Below are 24,792 nucleotides of genomic sequence, written 5' to 3'. Positions count from 1 at the left end.
GTGGGTTCTCCCCTCCCAACCGAATTTTCTCCATACGCATGAGCCATGAATCGAATCCCTGACCACATGCTTAAGGGGACCAAGATCCTTACTACTCGGACCAATTCATTGTTGGTTATGCTACATTGTTTTCAAATTCTGATAAGTGCAATTGAGTTTTATTGTTGTCAAAAGAAATATTATTTCAAAGTTATTAGACTTAAGTGGTTAATAAATTTCTCCTATAAATCGTTCGGAAAAATTTCAATTCAATAGGGTAAATTTATGATGTGATTTGATTGAATGATTACATTTTAGGAGTGTCACCTAAAACCAAAAAAAAAAAAATATTATATACTATGTATATCGGTTATTAAATGAATCTAGAAAAGTAAATTGTCTTTTATAAAAGAACCGAACCGAAGCTGAGATAGAGTTATGGTGACCAAACTAGTATCTTAACAATGGCTTAACATGAACTTTCGGCTGTTAGTTTTAAGGCATATATACAAGATCAAAACACACAAAAGCACCAACCAAGTTCCTTCAATAAAAAGAAATATAATTTCCTTCTTTCAGTAAGTACTGTATTGAACAACACCGAAAATTATTATATGAATGAGCCTTTCAGGTATTCAATGGAAGAGTTGTTTTCATGTTGCCACTTTTCTTCTTTTTCCATAATAACTTCTTCCACAAACTTCCACTTCCCGATTTCTTAGTAGGTACAATGGCCAAATCATTAGCAGTAGCACTATCATCCTGATCTTTAAATCCATTCAAAGCTAAAATTTTCTCCAGTGGCTCTATAAAGCCTGGAATGGTGGTGAGATTGGAGTCGCCGTCACTTACTTTGGAAACCTTGGCTTTAGTATCATCGTCAGACAGCATCTGGTCGAGAAGAGATCGATTCTTCACTTTCATAACTTTCGGAGGAGCAGGGTTAGGATTCATTTTTGATACCGTGGTGGTGGTGGCAGATGACGTGTTGGTATTGGTTAGCTGCGCAGCAATGACATTGTCGAAAAGGGATGCATCCTTTGGCGCAGCCAATGACTTCAGTTGCTTCCCAAGGTTAAGGATGGTTTCTTGACACTCTGCCAACTTTTCTGAAGCAGCTGTTATCTCCAAATCCTGTAGGATTGATCAACACTCTTCAATTCAATACCAATGTTGATTAAATATTCCAGAGTGTAACACATGAGCTAGTAATCTTACTATGTACGAGTCATCGAGAAAAAGGAATATAACGAGATAAACTTACAGTTCGTAATGGCTTGTCTTTCTGGTTGATATCAGGGTCTGAGCACTCCTTTGACATGCTGAGAACATTAATTGGATATGCAACAAATCCTCGATTAGAAATTAAACGCTAAATGTTAAAAAATAATATTGCATTGAAACAACAAATATTTGAAGATAGCTCATACCTTTCAACCTGAAGCTGCAATTCAAGACATCTGGTCTCTAATTCTTCACAACAGTGGTTTTTGTTCTCGAGTTCCACTTCTAATTCCAAAACCTTGAGACCAACTTCTTTTAATTCGGTCCCTTTACGCTGTGCATCAAGATCTGATTTCATCGCTTTGTGATTTTGTATTTGATCCTCAAGTATTCCATTGCATTTGTTTGAGGATTGTAACTCTAATCTCAAGCTGTTAATAGTATTCTCCGATTCTTGAAGTTGATTCGTTAAGGAATCAATCTTATCAGTAGCTGATTGAAGTGTCCCTTCCAATGTTTCCTTTTGAGATTCAGCGCTGATCAATCTTCCTTTAATATTTTTAATTTCTTCTTCCTCGTCACAATACATTTCTCGAGTCTGAAGATCGTGACCATCTGAAGTAGTTGCTTGAGGCAAACATGACAACTGTTCTGCGGAATGATGCAACTTATCTTCCTCTACAAAATGACTCAACATCCCAAACTCTGCTTCACTTTCGCTTCGTGTCTCATCCCAGTCAAATTGTTTCTTGATAGCATCCCTCATACAAGAAACATCCTGAAGTGAAAAGCAGTGATTCATTATCCAATCCAAAGCTACTGTTAGTTCTTCGGCAAATTTTTCATGATCAACCTTGCCATTCAGTAAATCATAACACACGTGTAGAAATTGCTGTAAAACGTTGCCGAGTTCAGATGTTTTCCACTGGAAAACACGAACCATATAGCCTGTTGGCATTCCTGAATCACTAGTGCTTAAGGAATCTGAGTTATCACAATCCACAGCAAGCAAGCTGATTCTTTCAATAAGCTCAATTATCTTTCCTATTGATTTACTCGGATCTTCCTGAGCTTGTTGTTTGGTTTTCTTTACTGGTGACAGGTCAGTAATATTTACGTCAGTGGATGGAACTACTGTCGAAGAGTTATTTGAAGTATCAGATTCGTCAACATGACCAGAGACTTTGTTCGAACCAAAGACACACGGATCTTGATTATTCAGATACCTCATAGCTTCTCTAATATTCTCGAGTATTGCATCAGGATTTTTATGAGTGACATGGTTTTGTTCCAGGACCATTTTTACTACATCTTGAAGCCAACTAGGAATGTTATCCTTAAGTTCATCAAGGGAACATGTTTTCTGAATCGATGCCATGAAGTCTGAAATGTGATCAGAAACTGGAATGGTCGCCTTACCTACTACTTCGGGGGTAGTCTCACTTTTCCCGGTCTCTGAGAAGCCATTGATCTCATTAACTTCTTTCAAAGAAGCACCAGAGATTTCCGAGGATTTTTCAACAGAAACCACTGCCAATTTTTCCATTTCGACAAAGTCATCCATGAGATTTATGTCTGAAGCTCCAATGCTTCTGCAGGACCATGATTCCTTTTGTTTTCCACTTCTAAAGTGATCCAGTTCTGAAATCAACGCCGAAGCCGAGGAGTCGGCACAGCTAACCTTGTCATCACTGCCAATATCAGACATCGATGCAAACGAGAATTCATGTGGTGTAAGGTTACTTCTATGCTGCTCCAAAGCTACTTGACCTTTAGAAGATTCTTCACTCTGAGACTCGAGTTGCAAAAGTTTGGATGCTGTGCGAGAAAGCATTACTCTTGAGAATTGGAGCTCACTCATTTTCCTATTTAGGGAATCTTTTAAAGCTTTGTTTTCTTCTTCCACGGCATACAGCTGCTCTGTCAAAGTATTGATTCTTCTATTCGGAGTCCCGGGAGAACCGTCAAGTGAAGATTCGAACATTAAACTAGTTGAATTCAACTTGTTCCTTCTTATTTCAACGGAATCTCGTCCTAAAAATTCAACTTCATTTTTCATTTTCGCCAAGGAAGCAGGACCTGGTAACCGTTTTCGAACCAGAAGGCGTAACCTCTGACATTCTGATTCTAACTTGGCAATTTTTTTAACATTCTCTAAGTGATGTTTGTGAGAAACATCAGCGGTCCGACAACTAAATTCTCTCTCTTCATTTCGGATCTCCAACTCCTTTTCAAGCACCCGAACCTCATACTTCAGAGAGGTATTATCTTTCTCAGTGGACTCTAATCTATTCCTCAGTGCACTATGATCTGCCTCGGCTTGAGTCAATTGTCTTTTCAGGTCCTCGATCAATTTTTCTCTTGCGAAAATGGTTTTATTAAGATGAGAATTTTCAGTCTCAGCTTTTGCCAGCCTTTTACTTGTCTCGGATAACTGCTCCTCCCAAACCATGCACTCTTTTTCAAATTCTTTTGAAGCCTTCATCACAGCATCATGAATCCTTTGCCCTTGTTCTTCTCGAACAAATCGTAACTGCTGCATACATTCCTTGAGAGCTCCATCCAAATGGGCTACTCTTTCTTCATAAACTAATCGATGCTGCAAAGCTTCCTCAAGACCTTGCTTCATAGACAACGCTTCGACTTTTGCTTTTTCCCAACCTTCAAAACAAGATTTACACAGACCGATAAAAGTACTGTAAAAATATTTCAAAGTGCTCATTCACTTATTTTCATGTCCTACGTTACAAGGCAAACAATAATCGAACACACAAAGACATGCACGAACATTACCTGCCACTGCATCTTGTGCAATTTTTGTTTGTTTCTTCACAAGCTCATCTTTAGCATTACAATCAGAGAGTGCCAAAGTAAGCTTATTATTTAATTCTTTGAATTCTTTCTCCAAGTTTTCTTTATCAGCTAGAAGTGCCTGTACCTAAAACACAAAAACCAAACAAAACAACATGCTGGTTATTCCTATCACACAAGTATTAGAGCAAGAATTATGTTATCGATTTTACAATCCGTTAATTCACCACTCTTAGAATTGGGAGTTGAGCCTAACTCAACCCTACAAAACCATCTTTTAAGGTGAGGATTGTCCTCACTTATAAACATATATTCAAGTTATCTCGCAACCGATGTGGGACTCATAACACACCCCCTCGCGCCCAATACTATTGGGCTTGGTGCGCGGATATGATGGGTGAGAAAAAGGAAAGAATCTTTTAAGTTCTATAATATCACTCTTACTAACTAATAATGTATGAGACTTTATGAATTGATGAAGTAGGTCTAAAATAGGTAAGAAAATTAAATGAAGAAAAAGGAAGGTTAAAAGCATCCAATGTATTCATATGCTATAATCATACAAACTTACAAAATTCCATAACAATTGGAAAATGAGAAAATTATACAAAAGTTAGATTCAGAATATAAAAAATTGATGCTAAAAACAAGTAGCTTACTTACCTCTCCATTTTCTTTTGAAGTGAGATTGGTATTTTCAGTAGTTAAAGTTGTCTTTTCTGATGACTTTTTCCTCCAAGGCCACCCTTTTTGATCCATAATGATAACAAGGATCTAACTATAACAATCATAAAAATAAAAAAAATAAAAAAACCTATTAACCTCAAAGAAACAAATCATCAACCTAGTTCAACAACAAAATTGCTGTAACAAAAAAGACAAAAACAGCATAAAAATCTTCTTTTTCAGAAAAATAAATTTTTAGCAATTACCCATTTCATAAAAAAATCTAAAACTATGCCATTCATATTTTTATAAAATTTAACACAAATAAGACTATGGCACTTCATATTTCAGGAGAAAAAAAATTTAATTTTTTTTCAATTTTTTCCCATTATAAGTATATTACTAACATAAGCTATGCAATGTCTTTGTTGTAGGAGAGGAAGAAAAAAAATAAAAAATAAAAAATAGAAAGAAAATGGTAGAGAGAGTAATAGTGGTTTGTGACTAACCTCTATGAATGAAATATGAGAGTGAAGTTGTGCATGTTGAAGTAAGAAACTTGAAATGTGGTGAAGTGAATGAAGAAGGTGATAAGAATAAGAAAGATTTAAGAGAGGAAGGTTAAGTGTTAAGACATGAAAATGTAAATGATGTTTGATTTGATCTGTAAAACACTGTATGAAGAGAACTCAACAACAAGAACAACAATGAGAGATAGATAGGTAAGTAAGGTTTGTGGTGTAGAGAGTGTGTTTGGTGAGAGAGAAGGAAAAGGGAAAGAAGTAAAAAGAAGGGAAAGTGAAGAGTAAGAGTGAAGAGAAAATGATTGACAGAGTGATTTTGTTTGTTGGTGAGAGAAGTGGAAGAGAGGAAATGGGTAAGTGTCGGCTTGGACGCTTGGTGGTTTTTGTTGGATCTGCTTAATAGCACGAGAAAAGAGGAGGAGGAGAGATTTTTAAATACAGTAGGCCATATGTTTCCAGATTTATGTCTTGTAAGAGGAGAGCATCAGCTCATCAAAGTTGCAGTTTACCAGAGTCATATATTAATATAGTAATAATAATATGATGTCCACAAATTGTAGCTCAATCGACAGAAATGTCGAAATTCTTAATGTCTCACGTTATGATCAGGGTTCGAACTCCGATCACTCCACTTTCTGTGTATGAGTTTTCAATGATTTTGCCATTTTCTATATCAACCAAAAAAATTAATAATAATATGGTTGAATGTTGGCCAATAGCAATAACAAGGAAATGGATTTTGTGCAGTTGAATTTTCCGTGCAGTCACTTTTTAGCCGTCCGGTTGTGATCGGACGGTTTAAACAAATGCAGTCAATTAATATCAATTTTAAATCATAACCGTACACCAACAATCCGACTGCACGGAATCCGGATCCCAATAACAATTGTTGAAAGGTAACCACAACATACGCAATTTCTATAATCAATGGTTATTAAAGTGGTAACAGTGTAATATCTTTTATATTATAAGTTTGAATACACAAGCAAATTCTAAACCCTAATTTGTTTTTCCTCCATTTTATCTTGCAATTTTTATTAAAAAATAATATAATTTTGTCTTGACTAGGATTCGAACCCGCAACCCTTCAGTGCAAAGCAATATTTCTAACCACTATGGAAAGTATACCAAATGTTATTAAAATTATGTGCAATAATTGATAAACACCATCAATTTTAAAAGTATATCATATCAAAATTATTGTTGACTATATTATTCATCACGAAATATTTTTATGTCTTTCCTGATCAATGATTTTTTTTTTCTACCGAATCATAAATTTAGAGAATAATTATCATGTGAGATTTGGAAAGTTATTAATTATCACGTGTGATTTGGAAAGTTATATATATATTCTCATACTATAACACCTTCAACAATATTGAAATCTATTAAAAAAAAAACATCTTTCACATTTCAATGTCTCATGTAACCTTGTTTTTATCACTTTTTAAATTATTTATTATGCAGTTTATTAAATTGTAGTTTTTTAAAATTGGAAAAAGAATTTTGTCAAAAAAAAAATAGAAAAAGAATTGATATTTTTTTATAAATACCCTTTATTTTTACGTTAATGTATCCAAACATAAATCAATTCTGTTTAACTCACTTTTAACCAAAATCAAATTTATCAAACCTAATTCTACTAAATCAATTTTTTTTGCAATACAACCAAACACAACCATAGTCATGTCACTAATCACATTCATTATTTTGATTTTAACATTGCAGATTTAATATTAACCGATGATCAATTGATACAATATGCACTAGCAGATATTGAGATTATGTTACGTAGTTGTCGGAAGAGTTTAAAAGATTATCCTCCAATGCCTAGAGCAGACACATCATTAGTTCCTGATATACAAAATAGTTTAATACACGACGAATTGAATTATAATAGGCAATCATTAGCTGAGGAACATGTTAGATTGATGTCAACTATGACTTCAGAGCAACATAAAGTATATGACACAATCATGACAAGAGTTAACGAAAACAAACCTGGAGTGTTTTTTCTTTATGGTTATGGCAGTACATGGAAGACATTTATCTGGAGGGTCATGTCAGCCGCATTACACTCAAAATGGTGAGATAGTTTTAACAGTTGCCTCAAGTGGGATCGCTGCATTGCTTATACCTGGCGGTAGAACAACACATTCAAGGTTTTGTATTCCTCTAAATGTAGAGGAGTTTTCAACATGTACCATAGTTCCTAAAAGCCCTTTGGTGCTATTAATACAAAAAGCAAAGCTCATTATATGGGATGAAGCACCAATGATGCACAAACATTGTTTCGAAGCTGTTGATCGAACTTTAAAAGATATTCTCAAGTCTGTTGATGAAAAAATAAACACATTCCCTTCGGTGGAAAAGTTGTTGTTTTTGGCGGAGATTTTAGACAAATTCTACCAGTAATATCCAAAGGTACAAGGCCAGAAGTTGTTCATGCTACTATTAATTCTTCGGTTCTTTGGAATTTTTGTGAAGTTTTAACATTGAGTAAAAACATGAGGTTTCTTGGTGGTGCTTCGAGTGCAGACGTTGAACAAAGAATATTGTTTTCTGAATGGGTTTTGAGTGTTGGCAATGGAGAAATTGGAGATGACAACGACGATGATTTAGAACTTGACATTCCATCAGATTTATTGATTCCAAATTCAGGTGATCCTCTTGCTTCTATCGTTGAAAGCACCTATGCCCAACTTTTACAAAACATGAACGATATACCGTATTTCCAAAATAGAGCTATACTATCTCCTAAAAATTCAATAGTCGACACAATAAATGATTATATGTTGGATTTAATTCCTGGTGAAGAAAAAACATATTTGAGTTATGATACCCCACTCACACAAAATGTAGACGGTCAAACAGTGGATGATGTTCATACTCCCGAATTTTTGAACACGATTTCTACGTCGGAACTTCCAAATCACAAGTTGAGACTTAAAGTTGGAGTTCCAGTTATGCTATTGAGGAATTTGAATAAAAAATTAGGATTATGCAACGGAACAAGACTTATTATTACGAGATTGGGAAAACGTGCTCTTGAAGGAAAAATAATTTCATGAAGTAATATTGGTGATCAGGTTTTCATACCTGGATTTTCTCTTACACCATCTCACGTGAGAATTCCTTTTAAATTTCAACGGAGACAATTTCCTATAATGATTTCTTTTGCGATGACTATTAACAAGAGTCAAAGACAATCTTTAAAGCATGTTGGGATATATCTTCCGTCGCCAGTGTTTTCACATGGTCAGTTGTATGTTGCAATTTCAAGAGTTACTTCTAGAAAAGGATTAAAAATATTGATCATCGATGAAGATGGTGAAGATACGACTAAGACTTCGAATGTGGTCTATAAGAAAGTCTTCCGTAATATAACATAATTTTCTTTGTATGAATATTTATCGAAAATTATTGTTTTTTTTTGAGAAATTATCGAAAATTATTGTTGAACTATCGTTTAATGTTACTCAACTTTTTTCATATACCTTACATTATTGGAATTATCATATCTTATTTAATCATTATATATCTTATAGCTAATCAGACCCGTGCACCGCACGGGTCGATGTTCTAGTATTACAAAATTAAAGGATCAATTTAATACTTAAAAAAAATTCAAATAACTAAATTGATACTTAAAAATTAAAAGGGTCAATTTATTACGAACGTTAAATTTAAAAGACTTCATGAAAAAATAAAATGGAGACATTCAAACAAACTCACAACTCAAATAATTCAAGAAGAAATAAATTTGATGGAATTAGATTTTGTTAACATGCAACCTCATTTATTCAATTTTGATGGAAGTATATATTCAATATTCAATTTTGTATCCCTTTGCAAATAAATTAGTCTTTGTTTTCCATTCCAATATGTCACATGACATGAGTGCAATTTTTAGTTTTGTGAGTGTGAAAAGAGAAATAAAAAATAAAGAATTGATAATGAGAGAGAAAAATGATGAGAAAGAAAGACACATAAAATAAAAATGAGAGAGAATTTGAGAGAAAAAAAAATAAGAGATGATCCAAGTCCGCATGTATTGATACATTTTTGAAGAAAGGGAATAACGAGTTGTTTGAAAATAAAGTAGTGTTGTTAAAATTATTGTTCGAGGGTTATTGAAGGTTAGGAAAAAAAATTAGTTTTTATTTGAAATTTGGATGGTCGGATGACTTATGGCTTGTTGTTGTGATATGTCAATTGTAAGTTAAAGTCTCACGTTGGATGAAAAAGTTGAGATTGAACAAATATAAGTGAGAGGATCCATAAATTCAATGACTTAAGATTTTCGATGAAGATATGATGTTCAATCTTAATTATATGGTTAATTTTAGCCCTATATATCGAATCAACCTAATAAAGCTTCGGCCCTCATGACCTAACACTTGTTTAACACTTATGATTTCTTTATATCGTTAAACCTTTGTATCATTTTTTTTTTCTATAGACATTAATTTTTTTGTCTTATTATATTATAGATAGATATAAAAAATAATATATTACTATTTAATAGTGACTAATCTCTATTTTATTTTATAAACACATAAAAATAGATTATCCTTTTCAATTAAGAGATCGCAGTTTAAACAATAGTATTAAAAAGATGATATATATATATATATATATATATATATATTTTAGTATTTAAATTTTGCCGTCCTTTTCATAAGTACACATTTGTTAACCAACTCCATCTAAATGACAAAGTGCACAGTAATTCTCTAATTAAGTAAGAATATGTTTATGTAAGCATCGGACAACTCAATGGTAAATCCACTCAAAGGTACAAAAGTCTTGGTTTAAATATTCTCGTGACATTGTACATGTGAAATTAAAAAGGTTTATCAACAACAACAATAAACAAGTGGTTCTTTAGCACAATATGGGGCATAAATAAAGAGTCAACTAAGATGCACTGCTTCATATCTCAAGTCTTTGGCTCTAGTCTTGGCGTCGTTCTGTCAAAGCTTTATCATTATCTTAATCTCTTTTCTTTAAGAAAAATCATTATGTTAATCTTAGCTTCATCAATAATGGCTATTATTGATCAATAAAATTGATTGGTGGACCATAATCTAGCTCGTGTTATGTACTGTATTCGATAGTTAGGAGATGATATATATTCAACTAACAAAAAAGATGTGACCAGGTGTTTCCACTCAGATTTTATATTTTATTAGATTTCCTTAAAGTTTTGTTGAATATTTTTGGGATATTTCAAAAGTTAATTGTTATTCGATTAATAATCATTTTCTATATTTACTTAGGGTCATGCTAAACAGTGCCCCCGGGGCACTAGTTAAGCATACTAAAAAAAGAAAGAAAGAATAAAATTAATGATGAGAGATAATAACTTTTTACATTTTTAAGGTATTGAATTCACAATTTCCAAGATAAAATTTCCATTTTGATATCCTTAACCAGTGCCCCGGGGGCACTGTTTAGCATTTTCCATTTACTTAACATTTTGATCCAAAATTAACTTGGTCTTTTTACATGGGATTCTATATTATTTAAGTATTGAAACGTTTTGAAACATGTCCTTTATTATAGTAACTGCCCTTTAAACTCTCTTCAATTATCATTATTATTTTATATAACGAAAATATATAGCCATATTTGGTGGAACTGCTAGTGAGGTATGCGGCTAGTAAAAATATATATAAGTGTACGGCCCATCCTTTTATTCAACAGAGAAGAAACTTACTTTCATGGCTATGGCTATGGCTATGCTTGTAGACAAACTAGAGAAATAATTTCAATAACTGCCTGAGTCACCTACCTTGTTGATATTCTCGTGTCTTGATAGCCTCAATATGTTTATCACCGAGAAGAACCGGTTGTATTCTGGGGGAGTTGCGCAATATCTTGCGCATAATTCCTTAGTTCAGTGATTACACGCCTCCTGTTAATTGATTTCCAGCCATCCGCGACAACACGTTTGAGAGGCTATAGTTCTATATGCTACTTTTTTTATTGGGTAAATAGTGTTATACCCCCTGCAAAATAGGCGAGTTTTGCGTTACCCCCTGCAAAATATTTTTTTGAGATTACCCCCTGCAATGTCAAGATTCTTTGCGTTACCCCTGGCTTAACAAGTGGGCATATGACATGGAAGAATCTTGACGTGGCATGACACGTGGAAATTAATTTATTTTTTATTTATTTTTAATTGCCAACTCATTAATTAATGTGGGTTTTTAATTTAAAAAATGAAAACAAAAACTTAAAAGTTGTTATATTTTTATGAACTTACTTAAAAAAAAAGTTTTGTTTTTTTTTTGACTAAAAGTTGTTATTATATATAAAAAAAAATTCTTATATATATATATATATATATATATATATATAATAACTAATAATAGAGTAACAAAAAAAAAACGAAGATGAAAAAAAACTAATAATAATAATAGTAACCAAAAAACTAATAATAATAATAATAATAATAATAATAATAATAATAATAACTAATAATAATAGAGTAACAAAAAAAAAACTGCAATCACATATTTTAACTAATATAACCAAAAAAAAAAACTGCAATCACATATTTTAACTAATAATAATATTAGTTATTATTATTATTATTAGTTTTTTGGTTACTATTATTATTATTAATAGTAACTAATAATAGTAACTAATATTATTATTAGTTAAAATATGTGATTGCAGTTTTTTTTTTTGGTTATATTAGTTAAAATATGTGATTGCAGTTTTTTTTGTTACTCTATTATTATTAGTTATTATTATTATTATTATTATTAGTTTTTTGGTTACTATTATTATTATTAGTTTTTTTTCATCTTCGTTTTTTTTTTTGGTTACTCTATTATTAGTTATTATTATATATATATATATATATATATATATATATATATATATATATATATATATATATATATATATATATATATATATATATATATATATATATAAGAATTTTTTTTATATATATAATAACAACTTCTAGTCAAAAAAAAAAACTTTCTTTTAAGTAAGTTCATAAAAATATAACAACTTTTAAGTTTTTTTTCATTTTTTTTTAATTAAAAACCCACATTAATTAATGAGTTGGCAATTAAAAATAAATAAAAAATAAATTAATTTCCACGTGTCATGCCACGTCAAGATTCTTCCATGTCATATGCCCCTTTGTTAAGTCAGGGAGTAACGCAAAGAATCTTAACATTGCAGGGGGTAATCTCAAAAAAATATTTTGCAGGGGGTAACGCAAAACTCGTCTATTTTGCAGGGGGTATAACACTATTTACCCTTTTTTATTTTATCTCAAATCTCATAATTTATTAGAATCCAAATCATGTATTTAAGGAACTCAACTTGATTTGCTCCTAATGAGGCATTTTTTGTCAAAAAAATAAAATACAACAAACATTTTGATTATACCTGAACTAGTTTTAATTTATGATCAAACTAGTATCCAGACTCGTGCCAAGCACGGGTAAAAATGCGTTTGTAGATTTATTGACATATAGATAATATATTTTACTTTAAATTGAAAAGTTAAAATTTTAATTGATAATGGAAGATAACTAATGACAACAACAAAAATAATTGATCGAAGGAGAAAATAGTGGGAGACGGAACCATGACCGAAATGTATTTAGGTGAAAATATAGGTCACGTAAAAATTGCAAAAATAGAGCTTAGTATAAATATGAGTAGAAATATAAAAGTAGTTATCCGTATTAATATGGGAGGAGATATTCTCAATCAAATCATATCTCTTCTTTCTTTTTTTTCATCACATATAATTTTGATTATTACTAAAATTGTGAAGGGTGGGGTACACATTGTAAACCCTCAGGTGATAATCACATGGGAGACGACCCTATCCTGTATTAATATAGATCTCTATAACAACAGAAATGTTATTCAGACATTTAAAGTCCAACAAAAATACAACATTTAGGGGTAAAGTTGTAATTTTCGTATGTGAACAAGGACAACTTAGTAATTCTAACCCCTTCTTCTTCCTTGTGTTTTTTTTTATATTTCCTTACTGTTTTTTTTTTTCCTGAACATCTTCTTGTTTACCCACTAATCTTTCTCATCTTCTCCGATCTTCCTCTCACCGGAGACACACGCTGGCCACACCATCTTCTCCGATCTTTCTCATCTCTCTCAACACCCTTTAGGTCTCTCCGTCTCTCTCATTTCTCCCCCGACCGATCTCCGACATCAACCGCCGCCGCCACACCATCTTCACCACGGTCTTCTTCCCCGTGTATCTATTTTTTTTCCTCGTTGAGAACCTTCTTTCGATGTTGTTGGTGGCCGCCAGATGAAGAACGAGGAAGAAAGCAAGAATGGAGGAGAGAGAAAACTCTGCTTTTTTTTTTTTTTTTAATAAAAGAAAAAGTAGGTATTTATGAACAGTAATGTTGTATTTTTGTTAGAGGATTGTGTCCAGGGAAAATGCTAGATGTAGCGAATAATACCATCACGAAAGCATCACGACGCGTGTTTTTCACTGTTTTTCTCTCTTGCGTTTCTTTCTCTAGTATTTGTAGTTATTTTATCTCAAAGTTTTTCTTCACCACCGCTTCACACTTTCCATGGCATATATTAGTACTGACAAAAGTGCACTCACAAACCGCTTCACCTCAGCTCCAACATCAAGTGTGTGTAGTGTACACTCTATGCTTTTTTTTGGAAATGCTTTAATAACCACAATCTTATTGTGAACAAAAGTAGAACATGAGTCAAGAGAGAGACCACAAAGGTTCAATTAATCAGAGGTGAGGAAGGTCAAGCCTAGAAGAATTATTTATTTTGGTCAAAAACCTATAAAGAACTTCAAATGATATTACTTCACATATTAGCATATAAAAGGTAGTTCGTGAAATTTTCGTGTGCTATGTCTTCGCGACATATAGCATTGCTCTTGTGTCCAGATATCATTTCTGTTATAACAACAGAATTACAATAAAAAATAGGCCTCCCGTGCTAAATCAAGGTGACTTAACTTAATAAAAAGTGATTTTATGTGAGGGCACTTGGGTTATAATTTTCAAAGATGTGTAATAGGATAATGTCTATAATAAAATGTTAATTAACAAAGAGATGAATTTTAAAAGTGGTAATATTTGTTCCAAAGGATTTTGCTTGTTTTCAAATTTAACATTGGTTCAAATTCAAAATATACACGCCATAGGAATGAAAAAGAAAAAAACAATATTTGCTTACAATTTTGTCTATTTACCCAAAAAAAAATAGGTGTCTTTCAGCTTAATAAATAATAATAAATAGTGACATTGTACTAAACAATACAATATCATTTGAACAATTGATAATATAACATAAATATTTTTCAGTAGATCAGAATATATGGTAAAATACTGATATGCTATTTCATCAACATATATAAAGAAACGAATTGATCTACATTATACAGTTCAATTAGATGATAAATATCAATTTTTAAAAATAAAAATAATGTATCACCAATTCATCGTAATCAAATTCACTTGCTTATCTTGTCTTAGGGTCTGTTTGGTTCAAAATAGGGGGAGGGGAAGTGAGGTATTTTTATAGAGGGGAGGGGAGGGAAGGGGAGGGGAGGGAAATTTTTTAATTACATATGTGTTTGGTTCAAAAGAGGGGAGAGGAGGGAAGATGAGGTATTTTAATTAAATATATGTTTGGTTCACAAGGGGATGTGAGGTATTTTAAAAGCAATTTACTTTTTTACCCTTAAAATTTTATAACACTCATATTTTAAAAACTAATATCTCTTTATTATTACATCAAAACAAATATGTTAAACCAATAAAATATGCACAACAAATTGACACAAATTCATATACATATATACAGGTTCATATACAAAAATTGGCATAGAGGCAATACCCTATCACTATATTTTATACAGGCAATATCCTATCACTATGTTTTATTCAGGTTCATATAGAGGTTCAAATTGTTTTAAATTAGGCCGTGTTTGTACAATTTGGAGGATACGCACAGTCAGTAACATATATCTATATAAATGAAAAAAGTGGCACACCAATACGTAAGGAAAAATGTGGCACACCAATACACGTATATACATATATAAATGAAAATAGTCAGAAAAAACATACACCGGGTACACAGAGCAAGCAACGACAATGATGAGCAAACAGTGGCAGACAAGGAGTATAGGTAATACAGACAACAAAGACCTAATAATAAAAATGGTAATAAGGATAATATTGGAATTTTAAAATATATTGAGAATAATTTTGTCAGTTTAATAAACTTTGAAAAAGCTTCCCTCCCCTCACCTCCAAATCCCCCCGATTTGGGGGGAAGCAAAAATTGAGTTTAGGAGGGATTCTGCTTACCTCCCCTCCCCTCCTATCCCCTCCTAAAAATTGAACCAAACACAAAAAAATTAAAATATTACCTCCCCTCCCCTCACCTCCCCTCCAAAACCCCCGAACCAAACAGACCTTTAACATTGATATTTCATGTCATATTCTTGCTGAAAACCTGCAACAAAAACATTCTCGTAACATCAATCTAAAATAAAATGTAAACAAAATGATTAACTCTAACTCATAACATCATATTGATAGAAATATATGATTAAAATATATATTGACATAATATATAATAAATATCGAAATAAAATAAATAAAATTTTGAAATTGAATTTGTGAAAAAATAGATGAGAATAAGAAAATTATTTCATTGTTTCAATGAAGAAGAAAAAACCTAAGAGATTTTGAGAAAAATAAAAATTGTGATACTCAAAAGCATGCTCTTATGTTACGCTATAGGTCCCTTAAAGAAAAAAAGGTCCGAATATGTCCCTTAAAAACATCTCCGTTAATCAGTTTGGTCCCTAAAAAGAGGTCTGAATAGGACCAAACTGATTAACGAATATGTCTTTAAGGGACCTATTTGAACCTTTTTTTCTTTAAGAGACTTATTCAGACATTTTTTTCTTTAAGGGACCAATATAAAACCAAAAATGTTTTTAAGGGGTCATTTTACTAATTAAGTGAACAAAAAATAATATTAGTGCAATATATTTATGTGCAATATATTAGTGCAGATTGAAAGAAATTCTTAAATATATTAGTGCAATATATTTATTTATGTGAATATTATTTCACGCTGGATTTTTTATCATTTTAATAACAAAATATTGTTTCCTTTTTTGTCATTTGTTCCTTTTTTGCCATTTGTTAGTAGTTAGTACCAATATTGAGTTGTTATTTTTCTTCTTATTGATTTAATTTCGTTTATAGTAGTAATTGAGTTTGAGGACTACCGTTTATATGTTATTGCATAATTTATTACTATTTATACAGTTTTGACCAAAAACAAAAATAATAATTGTCCAGCTTTTGTGAATTGAACTTATGTGAATTAATTACTATTATGTGAATTAATTACTAAAATGATATGAGAAGAGGATTTGTTTAGGAGTGACACGAGTACATATCCTTTTGAAAAAAAGATCCCAAATAATATATTAATAGATTGAACTTATGTGAATTAATTACTAAAATGATATGAGAAGCGAATTCATTTGGGAGTGACACGTCTACATATTCTTTTGAAAAATAAGTCTCAAATAATATATTAATAGATTTTATTTTATTTACCTTACAAGACATTGAAATTTTATTTATGATAAAATATAAGATTAATGCAAATTCAAACAAATACAACCATAAGCTCCTAAATTACTTCTGACTTATAAATTGTTGAAACAAAATAGGTCAAGAACAACAATAGCCTCAAAATTTTGAATTTTGATGAAGAAAAAAAAAAAAAAAGTGGATGTATTTTAAAAATATATAGGGGGTGAGAAAAAGCTGATGACCCATAACGCCAAATAAGGTCAGTTTATAAAGCCCATGGGCCCATAACGCCTAATAAGTTCAGTTTGGTAATGGCTCCTTGCAGTTGGCGGCTCTCTCTGGTTTTACTATCTTACTCTTCCCTCTCGAACCGAATTCTTAAAGAAAATTCTATCGTTTTTTCGATTTAGAACAACGATATGGTTAAACCCAAGCAACAAAAGAAACAACCTCAGAAGAAACAACAACATCCACAAGTATATCCTCAAACTTCCTCAATTTTGTTTTTACAAATTATTTATCTGCATTCATTCTTCAATGGTTCTGTAATTTATACATAGTAATCACTTTGTTTTACGGTTCCTTAAACTGATAATTGTGCATCGAAAACTATGTGTTAGTAAGCAAAATTCTAATATAATTGATTCATCAATCATGATGCTGGGTGGAGTTGGTTTACATTACAGATTACACTGGATGTTAGGACAAAGATGATGATGATGAAGATGATAACATGTATTATGTATATTGTTATGTATGTTAATGTGGCACCTTATATAGTAGTGACAAGTAAATTGTGTATTTTTTGTAAACTTGGTTTTTAAGTATAGGGTCTTGATTCTTGAGGATGATTTTTAAGTAAACTTGGTTTCATCTTCTCTAGAGTGAGCAATTCAGTTTATGGTGTAATATATGTAATATTAACCGATGATGGATAAGTGTATCTTTGGTATCACGATGACCCAGTAGCTTTTGTGAAATCACGGTTGGTCACTGTGATTCTGGCATACTCACTGTGATACCAAACATAGGCTAAATCAATGATTGATATTACATGTACACACATAACAAAACATAGGTGTGTTGAATTAATAAGCCTCGATCTTCTCACACTTTACTCTTTATTCACATTAGATGAACCAAATCCCTGTATACTCAGTATTAAGATCTCTAATTGTATTTTCTATTAATGTAAAAGATTTGAAAATTAAGAATAATGATACTTCCTATATTGATTCTGTAAGTAACAAGCTCAATTTTAAGTTTGTAATAGTTATATGAATGATTGATGTTGTTTGTATACCCGGTGTGGAGAGTGTGCCTTAAAATCAGATTTTTGAGGTTTTAACTGTGTGATTTGAATCATGGTATCCTTTGGGTTAGGTTGATTCGAATCCCAATGTTTTCTGCGTGTCTTGTTTCCTGGAAAACATGGTGTTATTTGCATCACAATAAGTAGTGTTATGTTGATTCTAATCCTCACTGTTATTTTTGCCAGTAGATAGCAAATTTTGACAGCTTTTGATATAACTCACAAAATATAACTTTAGAGAGTAGGAACACGAAAAAACTAGGATTATGAGTGTTGAGACTTGAGAGCTCTTGGGGGTGAGGTTCTAGGGTTGAGAAACACATTGCAAATACCTTGGGTGGTTAGGACTCAAAGCTTTCTCTAATGGATTCTTGAGTGAAATCTATCAAATGAGAGGTTGAGAGGAAATGAGAGAAATTGGGGATTGCTCTTGGTGAGTAATTTTTCGGTCACTTTAGTAACTCTTGTTGAAAGCAAAATTGGGAGAAAAGGGTAGAAAATAGGGTTTGTTCTTGCCTTCTTGGAGAACTCTTGATATGCTTTACTTGTAACTCTTTTGTATATCTTGTAAACATTCTTTGATAGTGGATCAGAGAGTTACTCTCCCCCCAGACGTAGTTCAATTTGTGTGTTTGTTGCTCTTTACTCTTTTTCTTGCTGCTTGGTTTGATTGTGGTTTTGCTAGTTGCTATATTATTACTTAAGCAGTTTAGTTGTTGGTTGCTATTTTTATTTGCTTTGCTCTTTGTTCTTGCTGGTTTGGAAAACAAGGGTTCGAACTTCACAACACCCGGCCATTGATGATCCAACATTTATTTGATGACAGAACAAGAAGCAAGGAAAACAGGATGATACTTCTCAATTTCGGACTCAGTTGGATGCTCTAGGCCTTCGCATTGTCGAAGTGACAGCAGACGGTAATTGTTTCTTCAGGTCTGCTTAAATGCTTCACATCCATTTGCAATTACTATTATTTGTATCATGTCTAGTAGGGTATTAGTATTCTTCAGTAAATAGTCATGTGCCTGTTGCATATAGTGTTTTCACCTGCGCAAAAATTACCAACTTGACCTTGTTATTAGCTATTAATTTAGATTTCTAGGCCCTACCCCTTTTCCCTTCTTGCATGAGTGAGTCACAGTGAAATTTTTGTTTAGAGTATATATAACAAGTCAATTGTGTGAAAATCATCATTTTTATTTTTAACATCTGCACTGCTCTATTGTTATCTAGAGCCCTTGCGGATCAGTTGGAAGGTAATGAGGAGGAACATCGAAAGTACCGCAGCATGGTGGTGAAACACATATCGGTATGATGTTTTGTAAACAATTTTTTCTTTCCTTTTCTTTTCTTCTCTTCTCTTCTTGAGATCATGAATTTTGCATTTGCAATGATTTTGATCCGTATGGAATTCATTGCACAATAATAATGCTATTAATCACTTGACCCCTCTTTTCCCTAAATGTTCTGATCATGAAAGTAAAAAAGGGGTGGCCAGAAGCTTTTAGTTAAATCTGTAGTATGTATTAATATAAATCTGTAGTAAGAAAATTGATTTCGGCAATCAAATACTTCTTAAATCAGAACCTTTTTCTACTTAATCCCTTGTATAGTGATAGTTAACTTGCTAAATATAAGGAAAGGTTGCAGAACAACATGAAATAGATGCTCAATCATAAGGATTTCTGATTGCCTACACACTTGATTTCTTTTACTTTGATATTCATATACATAACCATTGATTAAGGTTGTTTACTTTTTTGGATATGCAAATTGGACGCGTCTTGCTAGATGTACACGTCACGTCTCAACAATTATTAATATTATTCTAGCTTTCCATGTCATTTTCCCTCTTTTTTAATTGGAAAACTCTTGCACATATATGGTTTGAACCTGTAATTAACATTTAATAGGATAACCGGGAGATGTTTGAGCCCTTTATTGAAGATGAAGTCCCATTTGATGACTATTGCCAAACTATGGATAATGATGGTACATGGGCCGGACATATGGAATTACAGGCAGCTTCTCTTGTAACACATAGTAATGTATGCATCCATCGGGTGAGTAGTCATTGAAGATGTTTAATTCCTTCCTCTTATATTCTCATGTCACATTTTTTATATGATACTATATTGATTAATTATATTATTCATATTTTCACCTGAATGAAGATTGGGGTGTGCCATAATGGAGATTTGTGTACTTGGACAAGTGCTTCTATAATTTCTTGGATAGACTTTGAGTGTTGTTGTTCCATTAAATTAACTGTGATTCACATGCTGATCGGTTTTCTTATGCAGAACATGTTTCCTCGGTGGTACATAAGAAATTTTGATGATTTTCAAGTTCACATGGTCCATTTGTAAGTACTGTGGAGTCTATGGTTAATATGGGTGTGTGTATCACTAGCTTCTATGGAAAACATGTTCAGAATAATTGTCCTGACCTTGCATATGAATTTTGATGCTTTACTTTGGTATGATTTATTCTAGGTCTTATCATGACGGGGAGCATTATAATAGTGTGCGGTTAAAGGACGATCCTGGTGATGGACCTGCAAGGTCAATTGTAATTAAGGTTCTTCTTGGAATTCTGTATCATAATTCTCAAATTAATGTTAAGAGTAGTGGCGATTTACTGATTAATTCTAGTTTGTGAAAGGCTGATGCCGATCTTTCAGCGCCATCAAATCAAACGAAAGATAGGGCTAGCAAACCATATGCTCAACCTGGTGGGAAAACTTTTCAGCCGGGGTCTGTAAAGGTGGTTATGGCTGGAAGTGGATGTAAAAACACAGAAAAAGTGAAACAGGTGCTATTATTGTCTTGTGTGACTTAATATCTCAGTTTAGAGAGAACTCAATTAACAACTTGACATATAAATATTCCTTGTTGCAGATTCTAGAACAGGTAAATGGAGATGTTGGTGCTGCAATAGAGTTTCTAATAGCAGAACAAGGTGCAGAAGAGTGCTCTTCAAATTCTGATTGTCTTCCTAGTCAGGCTAGTACTGATGGTAATGTCTAGTCATTGCATTTTATGAAAGTTTTCTTCTAGATGTAACCACCTTAAGAGGATTCATTCATGTTTGTGTTTATTTATTCACTATATTCCAACTCGTATCTCTAATTCCTGGGATATGCAGATTGTGATAAAAGTCGTGAAAACGAGAATCATGAGAAGCGCAAAGAAAACACGGTAGAGGACAGCACTAATGATAAATTGAGCAATAGCTCCAAGAAAACCAATGATAATATCATATTGCCACCAAATGACAAGGTTTTTTCCTCCTATTTTCTGGTTTGTTGGTGTTTAGTTTCCTTTGGGTCGGGGAAGTGCTCCAAAATATATATGTTATTCACAATCACTGTTAACATATTACGATCTCGTTTGACATTCTTGTATATTGTCCTTGCTGCTCCTTCTATCGGGGTCAACAACAGAAGATTCCTAGAAACAAGGTCTGCCCGTGTGGTTCAAAAAAGAAATACAAAGCTTGTTGTGGAACTGCGTCGGGGAAAAACACTGCTAAATTTGTAGTGTAAGCATCTTAAACTTCTATCTTCTGTTTTAATGTTCAACTATTCAAACAATGTCCGCAGAGTGTTTAGAAACATTATTCAGGCAGGGAACTATTTGTTGATACATGACATAGTTTTGTATGCTACGAGAACGTAATCGAATCAAGTAGCGTGCTGCGTTATATGATTTCCTTGTAGTGTGACCTATTATACTTTTCTTGCATCAGTAACCAAGAAGCTGACTCCAGAAGGAGCAAAAAAGAAACAAAGGGGGTTTCTGCAAAGGCTGAAGTAACGCCTGATATGGGTGCACTTTGTATCTAAACTAATGATAATAAATGTAAGACACCTTGTATTGTTGTTTACAGCAACTTTTTCTTTGCTTCATGAAAATAATTTATGCTTCTTGTCTCTTCCAGCAGAAGTTAATTTTGTGCTCCCTAAGAGGAGAGAAACTAATGACAGGTCAGTGTATTCCTTCTGTGATTTGTTTATTCACAATATAAAAATCCTTATTCTTAGTATTTTAGAAAGGTATCTATTTCCTTTCCTTCTCATGTAAATCATAGCTTTTAGTATTACAACATGACACCATTGGTATTGAACTGTTTGGCAACCAAGATGGCAAGAGTTACACTTATTATGCTTAAGGTTTTAACTTGCGTAATAGAGCTCCTCTTTTCTTTTCTTTTTTTTTTGAATGGCAATAGAGCTCCTCTATCAATCAAATCAGAAAATTAACATGGTATCATGGTATCAGAGTCTGTCGATTAGGGTTGCTGACCATTTATCATGCACCAAGCTCAATAGTGCTGAGCGTGGGGGTGTATTGGCAAAACCCAAATTTGACATAGAATAAATATACGGTCTGAAATAAGGTTATAAAGAATGAACCCCTCACCTCGCAAGCCAGTTTTGTAAGGATTAGTAGTAGTTAAACTCAATATTAAAATTTAATATTTTATGTGGTCTCAATCATTGTCATTTTACCGTCGTCTCGACATAACAACCTCGATGTCACAGCCTGCATTGCGGTACTTTTCAAAACTATGATTAGGATGTTATAGTGCCTTCTATAGGATTTTGGGTTTAGTTTCAATACATAGCATTTTACTAGTAGGACAAAAAATGCATCTTATGTACTTGTGGGATAAAATATTACGAGTTAGCTCCTAATATGGCATTATATTGCTGATATGTAGCTAACTTTTGGTAAACATGTTTCCTTTGTGCAGAAGCACAATGTCAAACTCGGAGAGGATATACAAACTGGTTCTTTTTTGCTCAATTTCCTTTTTGCAGAAGCACAATTTCCTTTGTGCTAAATCATTTGTAATTTTTGTTGTTAAAGCATATCCTTTTGGGAAGAATGTGCAAGCCTTGATCATACTTTTCTTTCTATGGGATATCTTGAAGAAGAACCAGTTTTGCCAAAAATATAGGAGTAAAAGAAAAATATCAATATCAACAGTTCATGATCAATATGGTTGTGGTCCTCGTGGAGGTGTCAGTCAGGAGAGGTCACTTGGTTGCAAGGTTACTCTTCAGCCTTGATGTAACTTGATCCGAGACAGGCACCGAGAAAAGGAAAATGCTCACGGTCGGACGTTTAAAGAGTTCTAATCAGGAGGTCTACGTTTCGAACTCTGGAATCTAAAATAATCACTAATTTACCTAAACAACAGGCAGTGGCTGGAAACAAAACAAAGTTCAATCAGAGTTCATTTGAATGATGATATGATTAGGATTGTTTAGGCGATAAATAATTTAACACTCCAATTAGTTCTCATTTACTAGTTCATTTTGACATGATTGACTTGGTTTAATTTATACCTTAAGTTAAAGTGTGACAGTAAATCAAGCAATATTTTTGGGTCTAAAAGCCAGCAAGTTTAAGTAGATCTAGAAATTTAATGTGAGAATAATGCAACAACTAACAAAGAGCTTGGTTTTATTTTATTTTTGTGTTTGTATTTAATTATTGTTTTTAAAAAACAATATTTTGTTTTTCAAAACTTCAATCTTTTGATTGTTTGCTTTTACTAATTAATTTGATTTTTTTTTCAAAACAAAATTGGACCAGAGAATACATTTTCTTTACTTAAAATGACTTTATGAAAATTGCGCGATCACAACATTTGATTTTCTGTGTACCAAATATGTTCGGTGTACAAGTACTACATTGTGGATCTAGAAATTGAACCTCTAACCACGTACTTAAAGTGATTTATTATTCGGACCAATTCATTATTAGTAGTATTATATGATTATTTATTATGTTATTTTTTAAATATATTATCTAATATCAAAAGATAGACTAACATCCAAAACCATCCACTCCTCCATAACCTCCAAAAAAAACCAATTTTAAAAAACATATTTGAACTGAACATTATTATTAAAATTAAAGATTTATACAGTAAAATGAAATATTCGTTCTGCTTTTGTTAATGTTTGCACCAGTTCTTCTTTTTGGCCTAGTCTGACATGTAGTCTAGGCTGAGTTTTCGTTTATAGGCTTTTCTTTTGTCAAAATTGGGCTGTTGGCCTAGATAGAAATTTAAAGCATAGGGTTACCTATAATTAGCAAATAAATAAATAAGTGCAATTCGATCTTTTTTTTTTTGACTCAAGTGTAAATAGTTCTTCAAACATGGTGCAACAGAAAGGCATGAAATCAACTAAACACCCTGTCTAGACAATAGACGGTAATAATACATGAGTCTTCCGATTTGAATTTAATAATTGAGATTGTTTGACCAAAAAACACAGATTTTAATTTAGACCATTCAATTTAAGATCCATAGTTGAGATTAAAAACTATTTGTATTAATTAATCACAACAGTGATGGGTTAAATATGTTTTTGATTTCTATAGTTCCACAAAAATTTTATTTTAGTTCTTGAAGTTTGTTTTCACATTTTTTAGTCTCGAAGTTTCTTCACTCAAGGTTTTTAGTCCCTACTTTTCATTCAACTCGTGCATATCATTCAAAATTTTAATTTTTTTTTCTGCGGTCATGTTTAGTACATTATATGAATCTCTGTTACAAAAGTTTAATTTTTTTAACAAGAGGTGAATTAAATATGAATTTTTTAGTTTTTTGCACATAAAAATTCATAAATAATTCATCTTAT

At 32.3% G+C, this 24,792-nt stretch overlaps 2 protein-coding genes across 6 annotated transcripts; one reads left to right on the top strand and one right to left on the bottom strand.

Annotated features, from left to right (window-relative positions):
* Window positions 1-380: 380 nt before the first annotated feature.
* Window positions 381-5,749, bottom strand: LOC123919584 (filament-like plant protein 7). 2 transcript variants are annotated; one of them, XM_045971534.1, is made up of 6 exons: window positions 5,190-5,749; window positions 4,678-4,792; window positions 3,997-4,141; window positions 1,410-3,864; window positions 1,244-1,301; window positions 381-1,113 (listed from the first exon to the last, which is right to left on the bottom strand). In XM_045971534.1, the coding sequence occupies exons 2-6, from the start codon at window positions 4,771-4,773 to the stop codon at window positions 607-609; spliced, it is 3,261 nt and encodes a 1,086-aa protein (XP_045827490.1). In that variant the 5' UTR covers window positions 4,774-4,792; window positions 5,190-5,749; the 3' UTR covers window positions 381-606. The 2 variants fall into 2 exon arrangements, with proteins under 2 accessions (XP_045827490.1, XP_045827489.1); XM_045971533.1 differs by having other exon boundaries at window positions 4,678-4,788; window positions 5,190-5,698.
* Window positions 5,750-17,110: 11,361 nt separating this feature from the next.
* Window positions 17,111-23,608, top strand: LOC123881530 (OVARIAN TUMOR DOMAIN-containing deubiquitinating enzyme 7). 4 transcript variants are annotated; one of them, XM_045930237.1, is made up of 13 exons: window positions 17,111-17,295; window positions 18,958-19,064; window positions 19,365-19,440; window positions 20,045-20,194; window positions 20,435-20,496; window positions 20,627-20,711; window positions 20,796-20,945; window positions 21,032-21,149; window positions 21,279-21,412; window positions 21,577-21,674; window positions 21,882-21,994; window positions 22,077-22,119; window positions 22,890-23,608. In XM_045930237.1, exons 1-11 carry the CDS (start codon window positions 17,239-17,241, stop codon window positions 21,976-21,978), a joined length of 1,134 nt encoding a protein of 377 aa, XP_045786193.1. In that variant the 5' UTR covers window positions 17,111-17,238; the 3' UTR covers window positions 21,979-21,994; window positions 22,077-22,119; window positions 22,890-23,608. The 4 variants fall into 4 exon arrangements, with proteins under 4 accessions (XP_045786193.1, XP_045786192.1, XP_045786194.1 ...); XM_045930236.1 differs by having other exon boundaries at window positions 17,112-17,295; window positions 22,074-22,119; XM_045930238.1 differs by having other exon boundaries at window positions 17,117-17,286; window positions 22,074-22,119.
* Window positions 23,609-24,792: the final 1,184 nt, after the last annotated feature.

This window comes from Trifolium pratense, linkage group LG4, assembly GCF_020283565.1.
Source record: "Trifolium pratense cultivar HEN17-A07 linkage group LG4, ARS_RC_1.1, whole genome shotgun sequence".
Classification (NCBI taxonomy): domain Eukaryota; kingdom Viridiplantae; phylum Streptophyta; class Magnoliopsida; order Fabales; family Fabaceae; genus Trifolium; species Trifolium pratense.
The sequence above is the reverse complement of the archived record's forward strand: the minus strand, read 5'-3'. Positions and strand labels throughout refer to the sequence as shown.

What these genes read in the sequence shown, in the direction of transcription:
- LOC123919584 (XM_045971534.1), bottom strand. Translation starts at nt 4,773, where the DNA reads ATGGATCAAAAAGGGTGGCCTTGGAGGAAAAAGTCATCAGAAAAGACA. An exon ending in CTTCAAAAGAAAATGGAGAG is followed by an intron (nt 4,142 to 4,677) that starts GTAAGTAAGCTA and finishes TTTGTGTTTTAG; the next exon opens with GTACAGGCACTTCTAGCTGA. An exon ending in TTGCAGCTTCAGGTTGAAAG is followed by an intron (nt 1,302 to 1,409) that starts GTATGAGCTATC and finishes TAATGTTCTCAG; the next exon opens with CATGTCAAAGGAGTGCTCAG.
- LOC123881530 (XM_045930237.1), top strand. Translation starts at nt 17,239, where the DNA reads ATGGTTAAACCCAAGCAACAAAAGAAACAACCTCAGAAGAAACAACAA. An exon ending in AGAAACAACAACATCCACAA is followed by an intron (nt 17,296 to 18,957) that starts GTATATCCTCAA and finishes ATTTGATGACAG; the next exon opens with AACAAGAAGCAAGGAAAACA. An exon ending in TGGTGGTGAAACACATATCG is followed by an intron (nt 19,441 to 20,044) that starts GTATGATGTTTT and finishes AACATTTAATAG; the next exon opens with GATAACCGGGAGATGTTTGA.